Source organism: Hyperolius riggenbachi, chromosome 5, assembly GCF_040937935.1.
Source record: "Hyperolius riggenbachi isolate aHypRig1 chromosome 5, aHypRig1.pri, whole genome shotgun sequence".
NCBI lineage: Eukaryota > Metazoa > Chordata > Amphibia > Anura > Hyperoliidae > Hyperolius > Hyperolius riggenbachi.
Genome location: NC_090650.1, coordinates 6,120,769 through 6,142,044, shown reverse-complemented (window position 1 = coordinate 6,142,044; position 21,276 = coordinate 6,120,769). Strand labels below are relative to the sequence as shown.

The 21,276-nt window shown below is 52.3% G+C and overlaps 1 protein-coding gene across 2 annotated transcripts in view; it reads left to right on the top strand.

Annotated features, from left to right (window-relative positions):
• The window catches only part of SLC25A13 (solute carrier family 25 member 13), a 184,125-nt gene that overhangs the window by 136,033 nt on the left and 26,816 nt on the right, over positions 1-21,276 (top strand). For both annotated transcript variants that reach the window (XM_068235062.1, XM_068235061.1), the window contains 2 exons: positions 3,386-3,526; positions 14,592-14,730. In XM_068235062.1, coding sequence (XP_068091163.1) covers positions 3,386-3,526; positions 14,592-14,730 — 280 coding nt within the window. The remainder of the gene's footprint in view (positions 1-3,385; positions 3,527-14,591; positions 14,731-21,276) is intronic.

Genomic DNA, 21,276 nt, shown 5'->3' with positions numbered 1-21,276 from the left:
TAATCATTTGTAATTGATTGTGGCCATCAACAGAGATTATTTACAATCAATCTGATCAGCATTATCTGATCGCTTTAATGATTTTCACTAGAAATTGGACCATTAGTGGCCACCTGAAGGCGTTGATCATTATTCATGGCAATTTCATTGCCGGAGTTGGTGCAGATATTGATTCCTGGCCCCCGTGTGTGTTGGACCCTTTGGTATGGCCCAGATAAAGAGAATGGCCAGTGCCTGCTTCCTACCTCAACTTCTGCATTGCCAAGCCTTCCCTCCACACCCAGCTGCTATACGAATTCCACTCATAAACTCAATTTGACTAAGCACTCTCTCTCTCTCAGTAATCCACTCCTTCTCCAAATTGTCGCCATTCACTATTTATTGGGCTGTAAAATAAAGTTTTACATGGCACAAAGGGACAATGGCACACCCTCAATGATGTCAGCAGGATGGCCCACCCTGATTTACAGGGATGTTTTGCAGAAGTCCTCGTCGCAGATCGGTGTCTTGGGATCCAGCTGAACGACCACTGAGAAATGGAAACGCCGACAAACCATTTATCTGGAGGACTATTCTGAGGCTGAGATTAGCGCATTGTCACCAATCCCTGAAGCAAAGACTTCCAATGACTTCTGGCTGCAGTTCTGAAGCCAGCCAAATGTCGGCGTTAACGAGCAATGTTAGTGAGCTGTAGGACAGTATCAAGAAGTCCATCAGTTTGTTTTAATGACAGAACTGATTTAGACAATGGTGATGCATTTCGCGGGTTGGTACCGACTTCCTCAGGCCAATAATTGTTGCCTAGCAGCAATAATAAGCAGAGGTCTGAGCCCTGAGAGAATAGCTTATTATTACATGGTCCGTAGTCTACATTGAGTGGAGAAGGCTCATAGATGTGTAACCTGTAAAACATGACACAGGTCTTTGCCTCATCTGCAGTATTATGAAACTAGTCCTAATAAATACATTTGGAGGGGGAATAATATATACAGTATGTTTTCCAGTACAGGGAGAGTTAAAGGGCAACTGAAGAGAGAAGTATATGGAGGCTGCCATATTTGTTTCCTTTTCAGCAATACTAGTTGCCGGTCAGCCCTGCTAATCTTCTGCCTCTAATACATTTAGCCATACATAGCCCCTGAACAAGCATGCAGCAGATCAGCTGTTTCTGACATTATTCTCAGATCAGACAAGACTAGATGCATGCTTGTTTCTGGTGTTCTTCAGACTCTACTGCATCCAAATAGATCAGCAGGCCTGCCAGGCAACTGGTATTGTTTAGCGGGAAACAAACATGGCAGCCTCCATATACCTCTCTCTTCAGTTGCCCTTTAATAAACGTCAGTTGTTATTTAAAGGGAACCTAAACTGAGAAGGATGTGGATTTTTCCTTTTAAAATACCAGTTGCCTGTTAAAATACCAGTTGCCTGGCATCCTGCTGATCCTGTGTCTCTAATACTGTCAGCCACAGCTACTCAACAAGCATGCAGATCAGGTGCTCTGACTGAAGTCAGACTGTATTAGCTGCATGCTTGTTTCAGGTGTGTGAATCAGCCACTACTGCAGCCAAAGAGATCAGCAGGACAGCCAGGCAACTGGTATTGTTTAAAAGGAAACATCCATATCCCTCTCAGTTTAGGTTCCCTTTAAGCAAAAGAGCTACTCTGAACTCTCCGCGCCACTCACATGTAATCTTGATTTCTGAAGCACATAAACAGCCAAGAAACAATGAGACACAGCGTGCGATAAAGTTCAAAGGATCATTAGCTCTGCTTTGTTTTATAGCTTAAAGGGAATCTTAACTGAACGGGGGGTAAAGAGTTTTACTTACCTGGGGCTATTACCAGCCCCCTGCAGCAGTCCTGTGCCCTCGGAGCCGCTCTGGAATCCTCCGGTCCCCCGCTGTCACTTAGTTTCGTTTTTGACGACTCACCAGTCGCCGGCCGCCATGCGTATTATTGGACGCATTCACCAATGCAATTAGCGCTATTGCGGACCGAAACTCGTACAAAAATACGCGTTGCCGCATATCTACGCGTGCGGAATGCGGCAACGCGTATTTTTGTATGCATTGTGGTCCGCAATAGCGCTAATTGCATTGGTGAATGCGTCCAATAATACGCATGGCGGCCGGCGACTGGTGAGTCGTCAAAAACGAAACTAGGTGACAGCAGGGGACCAGAGGATTCCAGAGCTGCGCCGAGGACCCAGGACTGCTGCAGGGGGCTGGTAATAGCCCCAGGTAAGTAAAACTCTTTACCCCCGTTCAGTTAAGGTTCCCTTTAAAAGACAGTGTGTGGTTTTAAAACTGTGACAGAATGATGCAATTAAGAAAAAAAAAAAAAAGCAATACAACTGAAAGTATTCAGTATAATTCATTATATCATAAAGTTTTTTTGCTTTAGGTTTGCTTTGAATACCTTACTGGTAAGGTGTTATGATGTTTCCTCTGTGATATTGGCATAGAAAATGCGTGGGGTGGGGGGGAGGGAGGTGGGGGGTTGCTGGGGCTTTGCTGATCCATGTGTAGAGTAACAGTCATGAATATGTAGACAACACATTTGTTTCCGACAAGCATGTGCGCTACCTTAGGCCACTTCCCTTTGTCCTAAGACCAAATTGCACGCCTACTAGTTATCCTATTGGCCCATACTCACGGCCTACAATTGTCGCGGCAACACGCGGGGTGCGCGTGTTGCGGCGACAGGTCGCCCGTGAGTATGGGCCGTCGCGCGGGCGCGCACCCCGAACTGTCGCTCGTCATTGATGTCGCCAGGCGATTGAAAGTTTCGCCTGGCGACAGTCGCCGCCGCACCTCCGCCGCAACTGTCGCTAGTCCACGTGAGTACGTGGACTAGCGACAGCAACCTCCATTGAGAATGCGGAGCTTCCGGCGAGGGGAGGAGGAACGTCGGCGACCGCTTCCGTCGCGCCGCTGGTCCCTCTTCCGCGTGTGTACGCGGAGGGACCTGGCGAGGAGCTGTCGCCCACACGCTCACGTGTGCTGGCCACAGGCTACTTTTGCTGCCCGTGAGTATGGGCCATAATACACAAAGCCTCTATATATTTGCTGCATACTACCCCTCCTCCTGCCCAAACCCCCCCATATTCCCTTTAGATTGCAAGGGCAGGGCTCTCTCCCCCTTTTGTGTCTTGGTAACCATTATACATTTTATTTATCATGTTACTTTTATCACTGTCATTACCAATTCTGTATTCTGTATATTGGTGTACACTATTGTCTGTATTATTATGTACCCCATGTTTGTTTCTTACTTTGTACAGCGCCACAGAATATGTTAGTGCTTTATAAATCAATAATAATCATGTAGAGGTGTTTAGGACACTCATAACTTCATAGCCTTGTTTCCTCTCCTGTTCCAGGCCGGAGGCTCTCAGGTGATCTTCACCAATCCTCTGGAGATCGTGAAGATCCGCTTACAGGTGGCGGGAGAGATCACCACCGGCCCCCGTGTCAGCGCTCTGACCGTCCTCCGAGATCTGGGCTTCTTCGGCCTCTATAAGGTATTGTGAGCACATGACCTGTCCTGGGAATGGCAGATTTCATCACTAATGACCACAGAGCGTATTCAGCTCATCTTTCTAGATACAGCGTGATTCAGACTATATACATAACAGTGAGGCCACGCGTGAGATATAAACATCGGCAATAGTCTGAGACCCTCATAAATGGAGCAACTATATTCATGCCATAAAAATCACAGGCCAGGTTTCGTCCCATCCCCCTATCACAACACAAGGGCTCAGGGCTGAGGCTGCAAAGGCATGTCGCTGGCCACAGTGTGGAGCATCAGAGCTGGCATGGTGAGCAATATCCTTTTCAACAATACAGATTACCTGGCTGTCCTGCTGATCCTCTGCTTCTAATTCTTTTATCCATAGCTCCTGAACAAGCATGCAGATCAGGAGCTCAGACTGAAGTCAGACTGGATTAGCTATATGCTTGTTCCAAGTGTGTGATTGACACTACTGCAGCCAAATAGACCAGCAGGGCTGCCAGGCAACTGGTATTAAAAGGATATAAATATGGCAGCCCCAATATACCTCTTGCTACAGTTGCCCTTTAAAGAGGAACTGTTGCGAAAATCTTGAAATTTCAAACATATACAAATAAGAAGTACATTTCTCCCAGACTAAAATGAGCCATAAATTACTTTTCTCCAATGTTGCTGTCACTTACAGTATGTTGTAGATATCTGACATTACTGACAGGTTTTGGGCTAGTCCATCTGTCCTTAGGGGATTCTCAGCATGACCTTTTATGCTTTATAAAGACACTCCCTGAAAAAGATTCATACAAAGATGTTGGCCAGCCTCCCTGCTCACCATACACTTTTTTGGCAGTTGTAAGGAGCAACTGGTATTCACTAAGTGCATTTTTAAAATAAAGGAATCCCTGTGAAACCTCCATGAGGATAAGGGCTAGTCCAAAATCAGTCAGATTTCTACAACATACTGTAAGTGACAACAACATAGGAGAAAAGTAATTTATGGCTGATTTTACTCTGGAAGAAACATACTTTTTAATTTGTATATATTTACATGTATTTTAAATTTTAAGATTCTCGCGACAGAGGTCCTTTAAGGATTAGCCATAAGAGGCGGCTGATAATCTGACATGGTGGGGATAAATATTATTCATATTGGATATTGGCGGTCCATCTATTCTCACACAGTACCCCTTGCTGCTCTCTGCCCCTCCCCCTGCCAAGGCATATCCAGCTTCCTGCGTGTTCATGTTAGCGGCACCCTTCACCTTTGCAGGTAGTGGGTTAAGGTGGCCATACACTGGTCGATTTGCCATTAGATCGACCAACTGACAGATCCCTATCTGATCGAATCTGATCAGAGAGGGATCGTATGGCTGCCTTTACTGCAAACAGATTGTGAATCGATTTCAGCCCGAATCCGATCACAATCTGTGGAGCTGCTCCTGCCGCCTGTCTCCCCCCCCCCCCCCCCCCCCCCCGTATAGAGCGCCCTCTATTTGAACTTCCTGGTCACTGCAGTGACACAGGAAGTTAATGTACGCTGGGATGGAAGCAGGAACAGAGTGGTGCAGCGAGGAGAGGATGCCCGGGAGCCAGCGTCAGGTAATGTATACCTGATCGGATCGGCCGCCGCTAGCGACGCGCTCCCTACCCGCGGGCGATTGACGGTAATTTCCCGCACAGCGCGATCGACGGACCGATCCGATTTCAGGAGGAAATCGGATCGGCGGGTGCGTTTAGCGCGAACGATTGGCAGCAGATTCGATCCCAGTGATCGAATCTGCTGTTGAACGGCGGCAAATCGGGACAGTGTATGGCCACCTTAAGTGGTTGTATGAGCGGCCTGTCTGGCCCTAGGTCACTATATGGCTTGTAGGTCTCCTGTATTGTCTGCACACCTTCACAGGTGAATCGCAGGTTAATGACCCTGAGAACTGGAAAGGGGGGAGGAGGGGGGCAGCTGAATGGAGGGGATGGAGAAGTGACTAGCTGACTATTGTTTACAGCCACTGACTCCAAATAACAATTGTGCATGCCAAATGATTTCCAGGCCTGTGAGCTGAGAGGAGGGAGCGGCTACAGGTGCCAGCAGCATTAAATATCCCTGTCAGACAAGGTGCACCTCTGTCTCCTATACCCCCACCCCGCAGTCTGGCATCCCCCTCCTCCCCTGTACAGCAGACAATGTGTATTCACTGCAGGAGACCAGCCTAAGACCTCCTCTCCCAGACCTGCTGGCTCCTTCTGCCCAGCCCAGCACAGAGGTGCCTTTGTCAGGGTAATTACTCTGCCCTTGTTGCAGAAATGCTTGTTTAGTGGCCTTCTCCCTCACAGGTTGTATAGGCAAGAATTAGCATGCTAAAGAGAGTTCCTGAGCCTCCTGGGTATCTCCTGAGCCCTGCCTGTGTGACTGCAGAGAGACACCTTCTCCTCCTCCCTGTACAATGCTTCTTCCCAATATCCTTTGCCTTCCTCTGTCACAGGTCACACTGACAGGAGGCTGGACAGAGGAACTCCTGGGTATCTCCTGAGCCTTGCCTGTATGACTGCAGAGAGAGAGACCTTCTCCTCCTCGCTGTACAATACTGCTTCTTCCCAATATCCTCTGCATCCCTCTGTAACAGGTCACACTGACAGGAGGCTGGACAGAGGAACTCCTGGGTATCTCCTGAGCCTTGCCTGTATGACTGCAGAGAGAGAGACCTTCTCCTCCTCGCTGTACAATACTGCTTCTTCCCAATATCCTCTGCATCCCTCTGTAACAGGTCACACTGACAGGAGGCTGGACAGAGGAACTCCTGGGTATCTCCTGAGCCTTGCCTGTGTGACTGCAGAGAGACCTTCTCCTCCTCACTGTACAACACTGCTTCTTCCCAATATCCTCTGCACTGCTCTGTCACAAGTCACACTGACAGGAGGCTGGCCAGAGGAACTCCTGGGTATCTCCTGAGCCCTGCCTGTGTGACTGCAGAGAGAGAGACCTTCTCCTCCTCACTGTACAACACTGCTTCTTCCCAATATCCTCTGCATCCCTCTGTCACAGGTCACACTAACAGGAGGCTGGACAGAGGAAATCCTGGGTATCTCCTGAGCCCTGCCTGTGTGGCTGCAGAGAGAGAGACCTTCTCCTCCTCGCTGTACAACACTGCTTCTTCCCAATATCCTCTGCACTCCTGTCACAGGTCACACTGACAGCATACTGAACAGAGGAACTCCTGGGTATCTCCTGAGCCCTGCCTGTGTGACTGCACAGAGACCTTCTCCTCCTCCCTGTACAACACTGCTTCTTCCCAATATCCTCTGCACTCCTCTGTCACAGGTCACACTGACAGCATACTGGAAAGAGCATCTCCTGCGTATCTCCTGAGCCCTGCCTGTGTGTCGGCAGAGAGATACACCTCCTCATCCTCAATGTACAACACTGCTTCTTCCCAATCCTCTGCATCCCTCTGTAACAGGCCACACTGACAGGAGGCTGGACAGAGGAACTCCTGGGTATCTCCTGAACCCTGCCTGTGTGACTGCAGAGAGATGCACCTCGTCCTCGCTGTACAACACTGCTTCTTCCCAATATCCTCTGCACTCCTCTGTCACAGGTCACACTGACAGGAGGCTGGACAGAGGAACTCCTGGGTATCCCCTGAGCCCTGCCTGTGTGACTGCAGAGAGACCTTCTCCTCCTCCCTGTACAACACTGCTTCTTCCCAATATCCTCTGCACTCCTCTGTCACAGGTCACACTGACAGCATACTGGAAAGAGCATCTCCTGCGTATCTCCTGAGCCCTGCCTGTGTGTCGGCAGAGAGATACACCTCCTCATCCTCAATGTACAACACTGCTTCTTCCCAATCCTCTGCATCCCTCTGTAACAGGCCACACTGACAGGAGGCTGGACAGAGGAACTCCTGGGTATCTCCTGAACCCTGCCTGTGTGACTGCAGAGAGATGCACCTCGTCCTCGCTGTACAACACTGCTTCTTCCCAATATCCTCTGCATCCCTCTGTCACAGGTCACACTGACAGGAGGCTGCACAGAGGAACTCCTGGGTATCTCCTGAGCCCTGCCTGTGTGACTGCAGAGAGAGATGCACCTCCTCGTCCTCGCTGTACAACACTGCTTCTTCCCAATATCCTCTGCACTCCTCTGTCACAGGTCACACTGACAGGAGGCTGGGCAGAGGAACTCCTAGGTATCTCCTGAGCCCTGCCTGTGTGACTGCAGAGAGACCTTCTCCTCCTCACTGTACAACACTGCTTCTTCCCAATATCCTCTGCATCCCTCTGTCACAGGTCACACTGACAGGAGGCTGCACAGAGGAACTCCTGGGTATCTCCTGAGCCCTGCCTGTGTGGCTGCAGAGAGAGATGCACCTCCTCGTCCTCGCTGTACAACACTGCTTCTTCCCAATATCCTCTGCACTCCTCTGTCACAGGTCACACTGACAGGAGGCTGGACAGAGGAACTCCTAGGTATCTCCTGAGCCCTGCCTGTGTGACTGCAGAGAGATGCACCTCGTCCTCGCTGTACAACACTGCTTCTTCCCAATATCCTCTGCACTCCTCTGTTACAGGTCACACTGACAGCATACTGGAAAGAGCATCTCCTGCGTATCTCCTGAGCCCTGCCTGTGTGTTGGCAGAGAGAGAGACCTTCTCCTCCTTGCTGTACAACACTGCTTCTTCCCAATATCCTCTGCATCCCTCTGTCACAGGTCACACTGACAGGAGGCTGGACAGAGGAACTCCTGGGTATCTCCTGAGCCCTGCCAGTGTGACTGCAGAGAGAGAGACCTTCTCCTCCTTGCTGTACAACACTGCTTCTTCCCAATATCCTCTGCACTCCTCTGTCACAGGTCACACTGACAGGAGGCTGGACAGAGGAACTCCTAGGTATCTCCTGAGCCCTGCCTGTGTGACTGCAGAGAGATGCACCTCGTCCTCGCTGTACAACACTGCTTCTTCCCAATATCCTCTGCATCCCTTTGTCACAGGTCACACTGACAGGAGGCTGCAAAGAGGAACTCCTGGGTATCTTCTGAGCCCTGCCTGAGTGACTGCAGAGAGATGCACCTCGTCCTCGCTGTACAACACTGCTTCTTCCCAATATCCTCTGCATCCCTCTGTCACAGGTCCCACCGACAGGAGGCTGGACAGAGGAACTCCTGGGTATCTCCTGAGCCCTGCCTGTGTGACTGCAGAGAGATGCACCTCGTCCTCGCAGTACAACACTGCTTCTTCCCAATATCCTCTGCATCCCTCTGTCACAGGTCACACTGACAGGAGGCTGCACAGAGGAACTTCCGGGTATCTCCTGAGCCTTGCCTGTGTGACTGCAGAGAGACCTTCTCCTCCTCACTGTACAACACTGCTTCTTCCCAATATCCTCTGCATCCCTCTGTCACAGGTCACACTGACAGGAGGCTGGCCAGAGGAACTCCTGGGTATCTCCTGAGCCCTGCCTGTGTGACTGCAGAGAGAGAGACCTTCTCCTCCTCACTGTACAATACTGCTTCTTCCCAATATCCTCTGCATCCCTCTGTCACAGGTCACACTGACAGGAGGCTGGACAGAGGAACTCCTGGGTATCTCCTGAGCCCTGCCTGTGTGGCTGCAGAGAGAGAGACCTTCTCCTCCTCGCTGTACAACACTGCTTCTTCCCAATATCCTCTGCACTCCTGTCACAGGTCACACTGACAGCATACTGAACAGAGGAACTCCTGGGTATCTCCTGAACCCTGCCTGTGTGACTGCAGAGAGATGCACCTCGTCCTCGCTGTACAACACTGCTTCTTCCCAATATCCTCTGCACTCCTCTGTCACAGGTCACACTGACAGGAGGCTGGACAGAGGAACTCCTGGGTATCCCCTGAGCCCTGCCTGTGTGACTGCAGAGAGACCTTCTCCTCCTCCCTGTACAACACTGCTTCTTTCCAATATCCTCTGCACTCCTCTGTCACAGGTCACACTGACAGCATACTGGAAAGAGCATCTCCTGCGTATCTCCTGAGCCCTGCCTGTGTGACTGCAGAGAGATACACCTCGTCCTCGCTGTACAACACTGCTTCTTCCCAATCCTCTGCATCCCTCTGTCACAGGTCACACTGACAGGAGGCTGGACAGAGGAACTCCTGGGTATCTCCTGAGCCCTGCCTGTGTGACTGCAGAGAGACACCTTCTCCTCCTCACTGTACAACACTGCTTCTAACCAATATCCTCTGCCTTCCTCTGTCACAGGTCACACTGACAGCATACTGGACAGAGGAACTCCTGGGTATCTCCTGAACCCTGCCTGTGTGACTGCAGAGAGATGCACCTCGTCCTCGCTGTACAACACTGCTTCTTCCCAATATCCTCTGCATCCCTCTGTCACAGGTCACACTGACAGGAGGCTGGACAGAGGAACTCCTGGGTATCTCCTGAGCCCTGCCTGTGTGGCTGCAGAGAGAGAGACCTTCTCCTCCTCGCTGTACAACACTGCTTCTTCCCAATATCCTCTGCACTCCTGTCACAGGTCACACTGACAGCATACTGAACAGAGGAACTCCTGGGTATCTCCTGAACCCTGCCTGTGTGACTGCAGAGAGATGCACCTCGTCCTCGCTGTACAACACTGCTTCTTCCCAATATCCTCTGCATCCCTCTGTCACAGGTCACACTGACAGGAGGCTGGACAGAGGAACTCCTGGGTATCCCCTGAGCCCTGCCTGTGTGACTGCAGAGAGACCTTCTCCTCCTCCCTGTACAACACTGCTTCTTTCCAATATCCTCTGCACTCCTCTGTCACAGGTCACACTGACAGCATACTGGAAAGAGCATCTCCTGCGTATCTCCTGAGCCCTGCCTGTGTGACTGCAGAGAGATACACCTCGTCCTCGCTGTACAACACTGCTTCTTCCCAATCCTCTGCATCCCTCTGTCACAGGTCACACTGACAGGAGGCTGGACAGAGGAACTCCTGGGTATCTCCTGAACCCTGCCTGTGTGACTGCAGAGAGATGCACCTCGTCCTCGCTGTACAACACTGCTTCTTCCCAATCCTCTGCATCCCTCTGTCACAGGTCACACTGACAGGAGGCTGGACAGAGGGACTCCTGAGTGTATGTCCTGAGCCCTGGCTGTGTGACTACAGAGAGATACACCTCGTCCTCGCTGTACAACACTGCTTCTTCCCAATCCTCTGCATCCCTCTGTCACAGGCCACACTGACAGGAGGCTGGACAGAGGAACTCCTGGGTATCTCCTGAACCCTGCCTGTGTGACTGCAGAGAGATGCACCTCGTCCTCGCTGTACAACACTGCTTCTTCCCAATCCTCTGCATCCCTCTGTCACAGGTCACACTGACAGGAGGCTGGACAGAGGGACTCCTGAGTGTATGTCCTGAGCCCTGGCTGTGTGACTACAGAGAGATACACCTCGTCCTCGCTGTACAACACTGCTTCTTCCCAATCCTCTGCATCCCTCTGTCACAGGTCACACTGACAGGAGGCTGCACAGAGGAACTCCCGGGTATCTCCTGAGCCCTGCTAGTGTGACTGCAGAGAGAGAGACCTTCTCCTCCTCGCTGTACAACACTGCTTCTTCCCAATATCCTCTGCACTCTGTCACAGGTTACACTGACAGGAGGCTGCACAGAGGAACTCCTGGGTATCTCCAGAGTCCTGCCTGTGTGACTGCAGAGAGAGAGACCTTCTCCTCGCTGTACAATACTGCTTCTTCCCAATATCCTCTGCATCCCTCTGTCACAGGTCACACTGACAGGAGGCTGGGCAGAGGAACTCCTGGGTATCTCCTGAGCCCTGCCTGTGTGACTGCAGAGAGAGAGACCTTCTCCTCCTCGCTGTACAACATTGCTTCTTCCCAATATCCTCTGCACTCCTCTGTCACAGGTCACACTGACAGGAGGCTGGACAGAGGAACTCCTGTGTATGTCCTGAGCTCTGCCTGTGTGACTGCAGAGAGATACACCTCGTCCTCGCTGTACAACACTGCTTCTTCCCAATATCCTCTGCATCCCTCTGTCACAGCTCACACTGACAGGAGGCTGGACAGAGGAACTCCTGGGTATCCCCTGAGCCCTGCCTGTGTGACTGCAGAGAGACCTTCTCCTCCTCCCTGTACAACACTGCTTCTTCCCAATATCCTCTGCACTCCTCTGTCACAGGTCACACTGACAGCATACTGGAAAGAGCATCTCCTGCGTATCTCCTGAGCCCTGCCTGTGTGACTGCAGAGAGATACACCTCGTCCTCGCTGTACAACACTGCTTCTTCCCAATATCCTCTGCATCCCTCTGTCACAGGTCACACTGACAGGAGGCTGGACAGAGGAAATCCTGGGTATCTCCTGAGCCCTGCCTGTGTGGCTGCAGAGAGAGAGACCTTCTCCTCCTCGCTGTACAATACTGCTTCTTCCCAATATCCTCTGCATCCCTCTGTCACAGGTCACACTGACAGGAGGCTGGACAGAGGATGGGGAGGCGGTTCTGTACTTGGCATCACCTTCCTGAGAGAGTTTTTTTTTTGTCTTCATAAAATCCTGTTCATTCTTCAGTAAAGAGGACCTGAACTCACAACTTCCTCTCTGCTCTTAAAGATAAGCAACAGCATAATGATATTTACGGAAAAAATTTTTTTGTCACAGCTGAGATAAATCTGCAGTGTATCTACTTCTTGCTTTCATGGAAGCAGACATATTGGTAACCTCCTGTTCTTACAGATTAGCTGCTCTGCTGGGGCAGAGGAGATTCCTGAGCTGACACAGCTGAGACCAAATTACAACTTGTGATTAGTCACAGATGAGGGGGGAATTAGACGGGCTAAACTCTCTAAATTCATACAGGGTGCATTTCTCTGTGTCCCTTCTCCTGTGCAAGAGTTCAGGTCCACTTTAAAACCATCCATTATATTATTATATTAATGGACCAACAGGCAGGCTTGAATGATGAAAGAGGCGGTACTGCCGCCTGACACTGGAGAGCTTCCTCCTGATACTCTCAGCAATAGTCATTTTCCTGGGTGGTATTCTGATTATAAAAATAATTTTGTTGTGCAAGGTTATATGTGACATTAGCTGTACTTTAAAGTGAACCTTAAGCCAGAAAAAAATGTTTTACTCACCTGGGGCTTCTACCAGCCCCCTGCAGCAGTCCTGTGCCCTCACAGTCGCTCCCTAATCCTCTGCTCCCCCGCTGCCATCTAGTTTTGTTTTTGCCGACAGGCCCGTCAGGACTGGCCACGCGTAGCTTTTTCTGCATTCCCGGCTGTAATTAGCGCTATTGCGGACCGCAGCGTGAACAAAGATACGCGTTGCCGCATTACCTATGCGTAGATATGCGGCAACGCGTAGTTTTGTACGCGTTGCGGCCTGAAATAGCGCTAATTACAGTCGGGAATGCAGAAAAAGCTACGCGTGGCCAGTCCTGACGGGCCTGTCGGCAAAAACGAAACTAGCTGGCAGCGGGGACCAGAGGATTAGTGAGTGGCTGCGAGGGCACAGGACTGCTGCAGGGGGCTGGTAGTAGCAGAACTAGCTGGCAGCGGGGGAACAGAGGATTAGTGAGTGGCTGCGAGGGCACAGGACTGCTGCAGGGGGCTGGTAGAAGCCCCAGGTGAGTAAAACTCATTTTTTTCTTTTCTGGCTTAAAGAGTAACTGTCAGGCTGCAGAAGCTAATTTAAACCTCTATTCTCCTGTGTTAAACAGTTTAGAAGGAAGCCAGAAAGGCATTAGTGAAGATAAAAATCTCAGTTACCTTTGATGTGGGCTTAACAGCAAAGCTGTTATAGACCCAAGAGGACGCAAGCCGCATACTAAACTGCAAAGCATTCTGGGGCCCTCCCCTCGGCTGCTAATGAGACGTTACAGCAGCTTGTAATCAGTCCAGCGCGTAGCACTGATAAATCTCCGGGCAGAGTACACTGCAGGAGTCAGCTATTGTTCTTAGCCACATGGCTCATTAATATTCACTGCACACTGTGTTATTCAGTACGAGCTTTTCTGTGATCAGGAAGCAGGCAGGACATGACCACACATTTGGCTTCATAGGAGACAGACAAACATGGAACCTGCCATGAGCTGTCAGGAGCATCTATCTCTGCATATACTATATACAAATTCTGTGAAATCCAAACGTGGACAGTGAAATGCATATGTAATGTAAGTACAGCCAATCTTTAGCTACTGATATATGTGTTTATTTTCTCTGAGACCTTATACCTAACAGCTCCTCTTTAAGGTTCACTTTAATGTCATTTCTATAGGAAATGTAGAGTTTTATGGATGCCTATCCCTGTTCCTGTGACCTCTATGCTCCTCTGATGTCACCTGTGTCCCCTCCATTCTGTTCCTGTGACCTCTATGCTCCTCTGATGTCACATGTGTCCCCTCCATTCTGTTCCTGTGACCTCTATGCTCCTCTGATGTCACCTGTGTCCCCTCCCTCCTGTTCCTGTGACCTCTGTGCTCCTCTGATGTCACCTGTGTCCCATCCCTTCTGTTCCTGTGACCTCTGTGCTCCTCTGATGTCACCTGTGTCCCATCCCTTCTGTTCCTGTGACCTCTGTGCTCCTCTGATGTCACGTGTCCCCTCCCTCCTGTTCCTGTGACCTCTATGCTCCTCTGATGTCACCTGTGTCCCCTCCCTTCTGTTCCTGTGACCTCTATGCTCCTCTGTCACATGTGTCCCCTCCCTTCTGTTCCTGTGACCTATATGCTCCTCTGATGTCACCTATGTCCCCTCCCTCCTGTTCATGTGACCTCTGTGCTCCTCTGTCACGTGTCCCCTCCCTCCTGTTCCTGTGACCTCTATGCTCCTCTGATGTCACGTGTCCCCTCCCTTCTGTTCCTGTGACCTTTATGCTCCTCTTACGTCACATGTGTCCCCTCCCTTCTGTTCCTGTGACCTCTATGCTTCTCTGATGTCACATGTGTCCCCTCCCTTCTGTTCCTGTGACCTCTATGCTCCTCTGATGTCCCCTCCCTCCTGTTCATGTGAGCTCTGTGCTCCTCTGTCACGTGTCCCCTCCCTCCTGTTCCTGTGACCTCTATGCTCCTCTGATGTCACATGTGTCCTCTCCTCAGGGGGCCAAGGCCTGCTTCCTCCGAGACATCCCCTTCTCTGCCATCTACTTCCCCTGCTATGCCCATATGAAGGCCGCCTTTGCTGGAGAAGATGGCAGGGTGAGCCCCGGGTACCTCCTCCTGGCCGGAGCTATTGCTGGTAAGACCTGGATCTGTAGTATTGCTGATGATTTGTCCTTTGCGTCTGCAAAACATGCAAACCTGTGTAAAGTGTGATACTTTCCTCAGTAGAGGGAATCCTCTGGATGATGCACAGGCTTCTCCGATCCGCTTCCACCCCACCGCTGCTCGCCGGGAAGCCTCCGCTTCTTCGTGGCGGTCCTCCAATCCATATATGAGCATGGATGCACTGTGCGGGTGCAAGTACCGTCTGCACAGTGGCACAATGCTGCTGGTGCACCAGGGAATAACCAGTGCTCCTCCGCAGGTGGGAATAACCTGTGCTGCTCCGCAGGTCCGCACCATACTTGCACCTGCACAGTGCAGGCGCTCGTACACGCAAAAGCTTTGGTTGAATATGTTTGGAGGGTCTTGGCGCTGGAACGGCGAGGAGGATGGGAGGAGTCTTATCCAGAGGCTTCTCTCAGTGTAGGAAAGTATCTCTTTATATAATATCCATGTGTCTCTGCATCCGCTATGTCCCTGTGTCGGTGCTTTTTTGCACCGCGCATGTGCAAGGAGGGACGCAGAGACGCTGAGGGAGGACGGGGCCAGAAGGGGCGGGCGTGCAAGGAGGGCGTTGCGTGACGGGCGTGTGCGTGCCGGAGTTTTTAAACGTGCTTAAGTCACTAGTCTTTCTATAATTTCTCACGGGTACACGCTGAATAGGCTAGCTGGCATGTACTGTAGCAATACTCAATGAGCTGCTAATCATTTTAGTTTGATTTGTTGAGAAATATTTTTTTTACCTAAGGAATATTGCAAAAATGAAGCAGATCTTCCAACCGTAGTTTCTGCCTTCATCACATCATGACTGGACTACTGCAATGCCCTTTGTACAGGCCTTCCTAGCAACGCCTGCACCGCCCTCTATACAGGCCTTCCTAGCAACGCCTGCACCGCCCTCTATACAGGCCTTCCTAGCAACGCCTGCACCGCCCTCTATACAGGCCTTCCTAGCAACGCCTGCACCGCCCTCTATACAGGCCTTCCTAGCAATGCCTGCACCGCCTGTTAACAAGCCAACCCCGCCATTGCCACATAACACAGAAAATGGAGGATTCTTGGCTTGCTAACATTCTAATCTTTACACAGTTAAGGCCCCCAATGCCTGAAGGTTTTGTTGCCACTGCTGCCCCTACCCTTTGGAACTCCTTGCCACACCAAATCAACACAGCTCCAACTCTTATTTAAATCCAAACTGAAAAGCCATCCGTTTAGTCTGGCATTTTTAAACATATATCTTTATCTCTGTAATACATCTCAAACGAAGTACTGATGTCAGGGATTTCTGTGTGTCCTATGGGAGAAAAGCACTTTACAAATGTTGTTGTTGTTTGAGTTGATGCGAATGTGAGAAAAACACTTTAACAAACAATAACAACATCATTTGTAAAGTTCTTTTCTCACATTCGCATCAACTCGAACAAACAATAACAACATTTGTAGAGTTGATGCGAATGTGAGAAAAGCTCTTTACAAATATTATTGTTATTATTGTTTGATAAAGTTGATGCAAATGTTATGTAGATTAAAATTGGACAAATCAAATGCAGCAGCTGTTTTAACTGCTCCATTTCCAGGCTGTGTAAATTGGTATAATATTAGCACCAACTCATAAATATTAGAATGTCATTGACCATCTGTAGCGCTCAGTCATTTAGATATGAGCTGCTTTTGTTTGTGGGGGCGGATGTAATGCTGAGAATACACGGTTAGATCCGGCGGCTCGATTAGCCGCCAGATCGACTCCCACCGCGTGTCCCCGCGGGCGCTCCTTATTTTCCACTCTATTTCCGCTATTGTTCCGACCGCGGGTATCGAGCGGGGAATCGATCCGTGCGGTGATCGGACTTGTCGGAAATTATCAATCGAGCCATCTGCGGCTCGATTGATAAGAATTATCGACCCATTTATGCCCAGCATATGACTCTAGCCAGACACACATCTTGATGATGTCAACTTAAGGTTTGAGGCGGCACCTTTGGAGTGATCACTGTATAGCAGGTCTGGGCGAGGCAGAGGCATGAGAGGCTCCAGCCTCAGGCACAGTGTAGGAGTGGGCGCGGGGCAGAGGCGAGAGAGGCTCCAGCCTCAGGGTGCAGTGTAGGAGGGGGCACAGGGCGAGGCAGAGGCGAGAGAGGCTCCAGCCTCAGGGCGCAGTAAAGGAGGGGGCGGGGCAGAGACAGAAGCAAAAGAGGCTCCAGCCTCAGGGCGCAGTGTAGGAGGGGGGGCACAGGGCGAGGCAGAGGCGAGAGAGGCTCCAGCCTCAGGGCGCAGTGTAGGAGGGGGGGCACAGGGCGAGGCAGAGGCGAGAGAGGCTCCAGCCTCAGGGCGCAGTAAAGGAGGGGGGCAGGGCAGAGGCAGAAGCGAAAGAGGCTCCAGCCTCAGGTCGCAGGGTAGGAAGGGGGGCAAGGCGGAGGCGAGAGAGGCTCCAGCCTCAGGGCGCAGTGTAGGAGGGGGCGCAGGGCGAGGCAGAGGCAAGAGAGGCTCCAGCCTCAGGGCGCAGTGTAGGAGGGGGCGCAGGGCGAGGCAGAGGCAAGAGAGGCTCCAGCCTCAGGTCGCAGGGTAGGAAGGGGGGCGAGGCGGAGGCGAGAGAGGCTCCAGCCTCAGGGCGCAGTGTAGGAGGGGGCGCAGGGCGAGGCAGAGGCAAGAGAGGCTCCAGCCTCAGGTCGCAGGGTAGGAAGGGGGGCGAGGCGGAGGCGAGAGAGGCTCCAGCTTCAGGGGCAGTGTAGGAGGGGATGCAGGGCAGGGTCGAGGCAGAAGCGAGAGAGGCTCCAGCCTCAGGGCGCAGTGTAGGAAGGGTGGCGGGGCAGAGGCGAGAGATACTCCAGCCTCAGGGTGCAGTGTAGGAGGGGGCACAGGGCGAGGCAGAGGCGAGAGAGGCTCCATCCTCAGGGTGCAGTAAAGGAGGGGGTCAGGGCGGGCAGGGGCAGAAGCGAAAGAGGCTCCAGCCTCAGGGCGCAGTGTAGGAGGGGGGGGGGGCGGGGCAGAGGCGAGAGAGGCTCCAGCCTCAGAGCGCAGTGTAGGAGGGGGCGCAGGGTGAGGCAGAGAGGCTCCAGCCTCAGGGCACAGTGTATGAGAGGGAGCAAGACGGGGCAGAGGCGAGAGAGGCTCCAGCCTCAGGGCGCAGGGTAGGAGGGGGGGCGAGGCGGAGGCGAGAGATACTCCAGCCTCAGGGCGCAGTGTAGGAGGGGATGCAGGGCTGGGTCGAGGCAGAAGCGAGAGAGGCTCCAGCCTCAGGGCACAGTGTAGGAAGGGGGGCGGGGCAGAGGCGAGAGATTTTTCCAGCCTCGGGGCGCAGTGTAGGAGGGGGCGCTGGGCGGGGCAAGGCAGAGGTGAGAGGCTCCAGCCTCAGGGCGCAGTGTAGGAGGGCGCAGGGCGGGGCAGAGGCGAGAGAGGCTCCAGCCTCAGGGTGCAGTGTAGGAGGGGGCGCAGGGCCAGGCCGAGGCAGAGGCGAGAGAGGCTCCAGCCTCAGGGCGCAGTGTAGGAGGGCGTACAGGGCCGAGGCAGAGGCAAGAGAGGCTCCAGCCTCAGGGTGCAGTGTAGGAGGGGACGCAGGGTGGGGGCGAGGCAGAGGCAAGAGAGGTTCCAGCCTCAGGGCGCAGTGTAGGAGGGGGCGCACAACTCACTCAGCTGTTATACCCCTATTGTGCTTGAAGCAGAGAGACATAAGAAAAGGGGATACATGGCAGTGACTGCAAGCCAGATTACTAGATTAAGGTGTTGGGGGTGCCTCTTAGTCTAATAGCAATCAGTGTGTGAAGGCTGGGGTGGGAGGGATAGGGGAGGAGCCTCTTAGTCCAATAGCTGACTGGATAGATCACTGCGGGAGATGCGATCTGACGGGATAGATCACTGCGGGAGATGCGATCTGACGGGATAGATCACTGCGGGAGATGCGATGTGACGGGATAGATCACTGCGGGAGATGCGATGTGACGGGATAGATCACTGCGGGAGATGCGATGTGACGGGATAGATCACTGCGGGAGATGCGATGTGACGGGATAGATCACTGCGGGAGATGCGATGTGACGGGATAGATCACTGCGGGAGATGCGATGTGACGGGATAGATCACTGCGGGAGATGCGATGTGACGGGATAGATCACTGCGGGAGATGCGATGTGACGGGATAGATCACTGCGGGAGATGCGATGTGACGGGATAGATCACTGCGGGAGATGCGATCTGACTGGATAGATCACTGCGGGAGATGCCATCTGACTGGATAGATCACTGCGGGAGATGCGATCTGACGGGATAGATCACTGCGGGAGATGCGATCTGACGGGATAGATCACTGCGGGAGATGCGATCTGACTGGATAGATCACTGCGGGAGATGCGATCTGACGGGATAGTTCACTGCGGGAGATGCGATCTGACGGGATAGATCACTGCGGGAGATGCGATCTGACGGGATAGATCACTGCTGGAGATGCGATCTGACGGGATAGATCACTGCGGGAAATGCGATCTGACGGGATAGATCACTGCGAGAGATGCGATCTGACGGGATAGATCACTGCTGGAGATGCGATCTGACGGGATAGATCACTGCAGGAGATGCGATCTGACGGGATAGATCACTGCGAGAGATGCGATCTGACGGGATAGATCACTGCGGGAGATGCGATCTGACGGGATAGATCACTGCGGGAGATGCGATATGACGGGATAGATCACTGCGGGAGATGCGATCTGATGGGATAGATCACTGCGGGAGATGCGATCTGACGTGATAGATCACTGCGGGAGATGCGATCTGACGTGATAGATCACTGCGGGAGATGCGATCTGACGGGATAGATCACTGCGGGAGATGCGATGTGACGGGATAGATCACTGCGGGAGATGCCATCTGACGGGATAGATCACTGCGGGAGATGCCATCTGACGGGATAGATCACTGCGGGAGATGCCATCTGACTGGATAGATCACTGCGGGAGATGCCATCTGATGGGATAGATCACTGCGGGAGATGCGATCTGACGGGATAGATCACTGCGGGAGATGCGATCTGACGGGATAGATCACTGCGGGAGATGCGATCTGATGGGATAGATCACTGCGGGAGATGCGATCTGATGGGATAGATCACTGCGAGAGATGCGATCTGACGGGATAGATCACTGCTGGAGATGCGATCTGATGGGATAGATCACTGCGGGAGATGCGATCTGACGGGATAGATCACTGCGAGAGATGCGATCTGACGGGATAGATCACTGCTGGAGATGCGATGTGACGGGATAGATCACTGCGGGAGATGCGATCTGACGGGATAGATCACTGCGAGAGATGCGATCTGACTGGATAGATCACTGCGGGAGATGCCATCTGACTGGATAGATCACTGCGGGAGATGCGATCTGACGGGATAGATCACTGCGGGAGATGCGATCTGACAGGATAGATCACTGCGGGAGATGCGATCTGACTGGATAGATCACTGCGGGAGATGCGATCTGACGGGATAGTTCACTGCGGGAGATGCGATCTGACGGGATAGATCACTGCGGGAGATGCGATCTGACGGGATAGATCACTGCTGGAGATGCGATCTGACGGGATAGATCACTGCGGGAAATGCGATCTGACGGGATAGATCACTGCGAGAGATGCGATCTGACGGGATAGATCACTGCTGGAGATGCGATCTGACGGGATAGATCACTGCAGGAGATGCGATCTGACGGGATAGATCACTGCGAGAGATGCGATCTGACGGGATAGATCACTGCGGGAGATGCGATCTGACGGGATAGATCACTGCGGGAGATGCGATATGACGGGATAGATCACTGCGGGAGATGCGATCTGATGGGATAGATCACTGCGGGAGATGCGATCTGACGTGATAGATCACTGCGGGAGATGCGATCTGACGGGATAGATCACTGCGGGAGATGCGATGTGACGGGATAGATCACTGCGGGAGATGCGATCTGACGGGATAGATCACTGCGGGAGATGCGATCTGACGGGATAGATCACTGCGGGAGATGCCATCTGACGGGATAGATCACTGCGGGAGATGCCATCTGACTGGATAGATCACTGCGGGAGATGCCATCTGATGGGATAGATCACTGCGGGAGATGCGATCTGACGGGATAGATCACTGCGGGAGATGCGATCTGACGGGATAGATCACTGCGGGAGATGCGATCTGATGGGATAGATCACTGCGGGAGATGCGATCTGATGGGATAGATCACTGCGAGAGATGCGATCTGACGGGATAGATCACTGCTGGAGATGCGATCTGATGGGATAGATCACTGCGGGAGATGCGATCTGACGGGATAGATCACTGCGAGAGATGCGATCTGACGGGATAGATCACTGCTGGAGATGCGATGTGACGGGATAGATCACTGCGGGAGATGCGATCTGACGGGATAGATCACTGCGGGAGATGCGATCTGACGGGATAGATCACTGCGGGAGATGCGATCTGACGGGATAGATCACTGCGGGAGATGCGATCTGACGGGATAGATCACTGCGGGAGATG